The 7,301-nt window shown below is 42.2% G+C and overlaps 1 protein-coding gene across 1 annotated transcript in view; it reads left to right on the top strand.

The window, feature by feature from the left end:
- Positions 1 to 7,301, top strand: part of LAMC1 (laminin subunit gamma 1) — a 133,497-nt gene that overhangs the window by 1,866 nt on the left and 124,330 nt on the right. Inside the window, exon 3 of the mRNA XM_008074436.2 lies at positions 1 to 371. Within this exon, the coding sequence (XP_008072627.2) occupies positions 1 to 371 (371 nt within the window). The remainder of the gene's footprint in view (positions 372 to 7,301) is intronic.

Genomic DNA, 7,301 nt, shown 5'->3' on the forward strand with positions numbered 1-7,301 from the left:
GCGGCTGTGGCCCGCGCTGGTCGTGCTGGCGGCCGCCGCGGCGGGCTGCGCTCGGGCAGCCATGGACGAGTGCGCGGACGAGGGCGGGCGGCCGCAGCGCTGCATGCCCGAGTTCGTCAACGCCGCCTTCAACGTGACCGTGGTGGCCACCAACACGTGCGGGACTCCGCCCGAGGAGTACTGTGTGCAGACCGGGGTGACCGGGGTCACCAAGTCCTGTCACCTGTGCGACGCCGGGCAGCCCCACCTGCAGCACGGGGCAGCCTTCCTGACCGACTACAACAACCAGGCCGACACCACCTGGTGGCAGAGCCAGACCATGCTGGCCGGGGTGCAGTACCCCAACTCCATCAACCTCACGCTGCACCTGGGTAAGCGGTGACAGCCCTGCCCCCCGCTCCTCGCCCGCAGCCAGCCCCCGGACCGTCTCCAGCCGCGTCCAGAGGGGCCCGGACGGCCGCGTGCTGACTCTGCGCCCCCGGCATGGCCACACAATTGCCTTTCTCCCACTTCGTAGATAGATCGGGCTTTTACCACGAGCGAGGGCTGAGATGTCCCGCTCCGGTATCTCTGTTTGCTTTCCTATTTTTTTTTTCCTTCTAACTTAAAGGGGTTCTCGTTCTTGATTATTCGCCTTTTCAGCTGCTAGGATTTTACCCCCGCGCCACCTTTTTGAAGCGTCTGCATCGAAACTACCCCCCTCGCCTTTCTCTTTCCTAGCTGGGACATCACCGGGCATTCTTGGGTCAGAGCGAAAAGGTCCACCTTAAACACCCTTGCCTTTACAACGTTTAGATGTTTCTCCAGGGCGGGGGGCGATTGCTCTTTGCTCTGTTAAGGGAATTTGAGGGTAGCAAATGCCTTCACTGCCTATATTGCCTACGTGTAATTAAAATAGAAATTCACTTTTAAAGTTCTCGTTCTTCAGAGCCGTTCGGCCTTAATTAAGAGCCACAAAGCTATTTCAACTGCTAATCCTGGTGCAGAGAAAACAAAAGGAAGTGCACTCACTGTAATTGCTGGGCACAGTTTTGTCCCTGGGTAAAACTCTCCTTTACTGCCTTCCTTTCTCTTTGACTCAAAGCAAGTTTAGAAACACGTATAAGTGACCTTTTAGAAACCAGGAGAGGGATATATATAGAAAACTTCATGGCAGGGCGGTGGATGATGAGGATGGACTTGTGTATTTGAAAGTGCCAAAAATAATGTTTGATCTAGGTAAGTTTTCCTTCATCATTGAGATCTACAAGTAAGCAGGAAGTTTCCTTATTGTGTTGAACAGAGTAACTGATGCTCAGAACTGACATTTGGTTTGTAGGCTTCACTCCCCACTGCACTGGGAGACTTGATTTTACCTGTAGCTGGTAGGAATGAACTTGCAGAGAAAACAGACTGCCCCAAGCCATTTTTCTGTCGAGGCAGGGGGATTCTGTGAAGTTGATAATATTTGGGGATGTTTGAAAGGAACGTTTAGTAGGCAAATGGTTCTTTTGGTTATAACTTTGTATTTTTCTTTCCACTGCTCTGTGCACACTAAACTTTAAGTAGCAAGATTCTAGAGAAAGAATATGACTTATAAAAAGTGCTTTGAAACATGGGATTAAATTACTGTGTGTGGAGTAAGTTTTAGAAAAGCAGAAGTATTTAACACTTTTGTGATAAATACATTTTATTTGTAGATGAGTCATTAAGCAGAGGAAACTTTGAAAATAAGCTCATAAAATGACATGGAGGTACCTGTTTTTCAGAGATTGAAGAAGTAAGCTGTACCGAGTTCAGTTTTTTAAAGATACTGGAAATGTGTCCACCTAGTAGTGTCTTGGAACAGGTAGTGTTTCCAGCAACGTTGCAGGAGACCCGGGTTTCCTAGGATCTGTGTGCATGCTTTTTAACTATTTTCTCCCATTATGTTTTTTAAGTTGACCAAAATTATTTTTGAAATTTATATCCAAGTATTTTTGTTTAGCTTTTAACTTTTTAAAGTTTCTGTGTTCAAGTTTGAATACCCCTGAAATGTCATTTTATCCATTTTCAGATTTTAAGATGTTCAAAGAAAATTTTGTTGTCTCAGAGTGCCTGAGAGTCAGTTGAAAATTCCTGAACAACAGTCTCTTATTTGAATAAAGGTGGGGCTGTCAATCTTGTCTCCCTGAGTTTTCTGTGGCTAAAGGCTATTTCAGGTGATTGCAGAGGTAGATAGATGACTAGGTGATAATTTCTCTGTTGCAAAGATAAGTAGAGTAAAGCCAATATCATTCAAGTTAGGTTACTACTACTGGAAAGCAGATTATTAACTTTGGGTCAAGGTGATTTAAAGGTCAAAAGAGATCTTGGCATTCACCTTGTTAGGAGGACTCCAAATATGACTTTTTTGCTCTAAAGATATTACACAGTTGGACCTCTTTTTGCTGAAAAATGTCTCGTTTTTTGACAATAGTCTTACTAAATGAAGTTCATAAGACTGTGGGTTTAAAACTTGTAAGTTAAAAAAAGTTAAAGTATTTTCATACAACTGTTGTGATTAACTGTAAAACTATATACTTTAAACTTTTTAGTTAAACAGTTTATAAAAACTGGACTAGAATTTATCATACTTGTTCTTGGATCAGAAAGGATGCCCTGGAGAAAATCGTGTATGGTGGGGGAGGTGAGAAGGGGAAGAGAGATTTGTGTATAGTGGGATTGGTGTTTCTTTCTCTCTTCCTTTCCTTTTATTTTTGATAACAAGGATATATGCATACATGTATGTTATGATCAACAATTTATGACAAATAGGCAAGGCTTTATGTGTCACTGTGATTTTGGTGTTCGGTACATTTACTCCCTAACTCCAGTGGCTCCATGGGCTGTAGCTAACTAATTATTTCCCATGGATTCAAGTACCATGACTGTTTTGTGCATCTGTTAATTCTCCCATCCAGTTCAGATTTCACATACCCTTAAACAAGTGATGCATATTGTGCTTTGCCCTTGCAGAGCATGTGAAACTGGAAATGAGCAGTGGGAAAGAACTGGGTCTAGCCACCACTTTTCTGATGTTAAACTTTAAATACAGTAAACTTTAAAATAAGCAGAGTCAGAGCACTTAAGTAGTACAAGGAACCTATGTGTTTGACACTGGTCATAAGTAACTTTTTTAAATTATAAAAATGAGACACGATGTAGTAAATTAACAAAATAAGTGTAATGACAAGTGAGTCTCTTTACCCCTGGCTGCTAAGCTCCATGCCCCAAAGACACCATTCACAATTTCTTTTTTTTTTTTTTTCTCTTGGAGTTGGAGTCTTACTCTTTTTCCCAGGCTTGAGTGCAGTGTTCATGGCTCACTGCAGCTCTGACCTCCTGGGCTCCGGGGATCCTCCCACCTCAGCCTCCTGAGTAGCTGGGATACAGCCATGTGCTAACACGCCTGGCTAATTTTTTGATTTTTTTGTAGGGATGAGGTCTCACTACGTTGCCTAGGTTGGTCTCAAACTCCTGTGCTCAAGTGATCCTCCTGCTTTGGCTTCCCAGAGTGCTGGGATTACAGGAAAGAGATACTGTGCCCAGCCCACAATTTTTTATGTAACCCTCCAGAAATTTTTAATGCATACATGTGTATACATAAAGTTACGCGATATTTTATCTGGTACTTTTTTTTTTTTTTTTTTTTTGAGTTGGAGTCTCACTCTTTTGTCCAGACTGGCCTCAGCCTGCTGGGCTCCGGCGATCCTTCCGCCTCAGCCTTCCAAGTGGCTGGAAATACAGGCGTGCGCTACCACGCCCGGCTAATTTTTGATTTATTGTAGAGATGAGGTCTCACCAAGTTCCCCAGGCGGATCTCGAACCCGCGGGGTCAGGCAATCCACTCACCTCAGCCTCCCAAAGGCGCGGGATTACAGGCTGAGCCACTGAGCCTGGCTATCTGGTACTTTTTTGAGGGCTGAGGCATATACAAATTAGATCGTTGTACCAGTGTCATCACTTGCTGTACAAAAGCCAGGAAAGTCAATGTTGATTCTGAGGGCACCCACGTCTTAAGCACCATATACAGGAATCCAGGGTGCAGAGTGCAGTGCATCCTTGGATGGAAAGAGTTAAAGTTGCTGTGGGACTGCACTTTCTGCCTGTTGTGGAGAGAAATCTCAGCCAGGCACCCTTTTCTAAGAAAAAGACCTTTAAAAAAAAAATTTCCTTCAAATTCTTCTGGGTTTTCTTTCCTAACTTCTGTGTGGATTATTCAGTTCCTGTTAAAAAGTTTGACTTTTATGTCTTATGATAATAAGTCACAATAAGTTATATCAGTGTCAGTGGGGTAGTTGATAAGAAGATTGTAGCTGAGGATTTGCCTTTTATTAAACAGTCCCTTTAATTAATTTGATAACCAGTGTGGATGGAAACTTGGCGGATAAGATCTTGATTTTGGAGAAAGATAGCTTTGCCTCTTTCTAAATACAATTAGATTAAGGAAAAAAGTGCTTATAAAACCAACTCCTTCAAAGTTCATGGAACTCCTAAAATTAACACTAAACACTGAAACCAGATTAGTTTCCAAGATCTTCATAAACTTTAGGAACAGAAGGTGGTTAAATGAATCTCTGAATAGCCTTTCTGATTGTGTAAACCAGAAAAATTGATGTACAAAGGAATTACTTTTTATTCTGTTTGGTCCTCTGATGAGTATGTATTTAACATGGCACAAATAGCAGGGTTTCTTTTTTCCCCCCCAGGAAATCCTTTGCAAGGTAGGTTCTGACTACATCAGGGAATAGCTCACTCTGCTGGTGACTTCACAGTGGTATTTGTGCACCCTGAGGGGACACTGTTTTGGTTTGTCTCACAAAGGCCTGATTTACATTTTGCAGGTTTCGACTTGAGCTCTTCTTTAATGACCAGTAGTTGTTGAACACAGTTTTATAAAGTTGCTGTTGACTGTTTTCCTGTTCTACAGTTCACTGCTTTTTTTTGGAAATTCCTACTCCATTGTATAAGGACATTCAGAAAAGAATTTACACACTGGGGGAGACTATAAGGCATCCCCCTTGCTCCATTCATTTATCATTGGTTGCATTTGTAGGAGGAATAAAGTTTTTCTCTTTCAATTCTAAATCATTTAAGGAAGTTGAATATGCCAGTTGTTAGTCACCCTTTACCCCATGCATCTATTCTCATGTTACTGCCAAATAGTCCACAAACATTTAAAAAAAATACCTGTGAAATACATACCCCTGTACCTGATAGAAAGATGCAGAAGATTGAGGGTGCTGTCTTCAGAAGCTTATTCTCTATTAGGTGGAATTTATGGCTGGATGCAGTGGCTCATGCCTATAATCCCAGCACTTTGGGACACTGAGGCAGGAGAATTGCTTGAGCCCAGGAGTTCAAGACCAGCCTGGGCAACATAGCAAGACCTTGTCTCTACAAACAATAAAAAAAATTAGTTGGGCATAGTGGCATGTATCTGTAGTCCCAGCTACTTGGGAGGCTGAGATGGGGAGATTCCTGAGCCTAGGAGGTTGAGGCTTTGGTGAACATGCCATTGCATTCTTGCATTCAAGCCTGGGCAACAGAGTGAAACCTTGACTCAAAAAATAAATATAGAAAAAGGAGGAGTCCACACACTCAGTGTAATGCCATTACAATAATAAATCAAGGATGTCTATATACTATTTTACAGTTTACAAAGCCTCTGGGCTTTTCTTTGGTTTGGAGCACTTCTCCCAGTTTTCAGCATCTTCAGAACTCCTTCTCCAGTTTCTCTCCCTGTCCCCTCTTCTGCTTTACTCCCTGGTCTGACTTTGGTGTCCCACTCACTGCTCTGTAGGTAGCTGTCACAGCCCTTATCACATAGGGTTGTCTATTCCTTTGTTTGTTTCTACCTCTAGACCATGAGGTCTTTAAAGGCTGGCTTAGGGACCTAGTCATCTTTTAGGTCAATTAAGTATAACTAATATGTTAATTGCTTGCTATGCCTCAGACCAGTACAAATTCCTGGATGTGTAGTAATTCATTGGACATTTGCCCTGACCTTGTGCTTAGATGAGGTTTAAATTTGGAGACCTACATCTCTAGATTCAGGGTTAGGCAAATGATAGCCCTCCCAGCCGAATCCAGCCCAGGACTATGTTTGTATAGGCTGTGCGCTAAGAATGATTTGTACCTTTTAGTATCTGTAAAGTTGTATTGGAACATAGGTTAGCCCATTTAATAATGCATTGTCTGTGGTGGTTTTTATACTGCAAAGGCCGTACTGAGTAATAGCAACAGACTTTATGTCCTAGCCTACAGAAGCTCCAAAATATTTACTGTCTGGCTCTTGCAGCACGTTTGTTGACCTTTGTTTTAGAGGAATATGTTCATATTATGTATTACTAGTAAATCCTCTGCTCTAGAGCAATATGTTCATGTTAGGTTTTACTAGTAAGTCCTCAGTGAGAGTTGCAAGAACAGGATGATTCGCTTAAGATACCATTTGGATCAAGGCGGGAGACTTTTCTCTCCAGTGTGTAGCAGCTTTGTCTGGCATAGTGTTCAATAAATACGTGTAGAGGGTGAATAAATGACTACCTGAATTATCAAAGTCCCAGAACATGCACATTCATTTAGATTCTTCAAAGTAATACTTTCGTGCTTGTGTTTATTTTTAATTTTTATTTTTTTAAAGCAGGATTTGTTGAGAGGACTGGAAAGCTCCCAGAACAGGAGGGGACCCAAAGGGGTTGCCCTGTGTTTATTTTTATCAGTGTCATCTCAACATTTTTATGTGGTGTATGCCACTGTAATAGCTAATATTATTTATTTTATTTTATTTTATTTTATTTTATTTTATTTTATTTTATTTTATTTGAGTTGGAGTCTCACTCTGTTGCCCAGACTGGAGTGCAGTGGCCACTCCAGCCACCGCAGCCTCGACCTGCTGGCTCCTGTGATCCTTCCGCCTCAGCCTTCCAAGTAGCTGAAACTACAGGCACATGCTACCATGCCTGGCTAATTTTTTGATTTATTGTAGAGATGAGGTCTCGCCAAGTTGCCCAGGTGGGTCTAGAACCTGCGGGCTCAGCAGTCCACTCACCTCAGCCTCTGTAGCACGGGATTACAGGTTGAGCCACCACACCCGGCTATTAGCTATGTCTACCTGAATAATATGGAGTGTTTTGCTTCGAGCCAATCACAAATATTCATATAGTATGAAATACTAGCAGCTGCGCCGTCCATGATATACATATACCCTAACAACAGAAAGTTCAGATTTTAAAATTATTTTCATTAGTTACCTTAGATACTTTCAAATTTACTATACACTGGTAGAGATCTGCATATGT

Source organism: Carlito syrichta, unplaced genomic scaffold (genome assembly GCF_000164805.1).
Source record: "Carlito syrichta isolate Samal-C Ts95f unplaced genomic scaffold, Tarsius_syrichta-2.0.1 Scaffold316427, whole genome shotgun sequence".
Classification (NCBI taxonomy): Eukaryota; Metazoa; Chordata; class Mammalia; order Primates; family Tarsiidae; genus Carlito; species Carlito syrichta.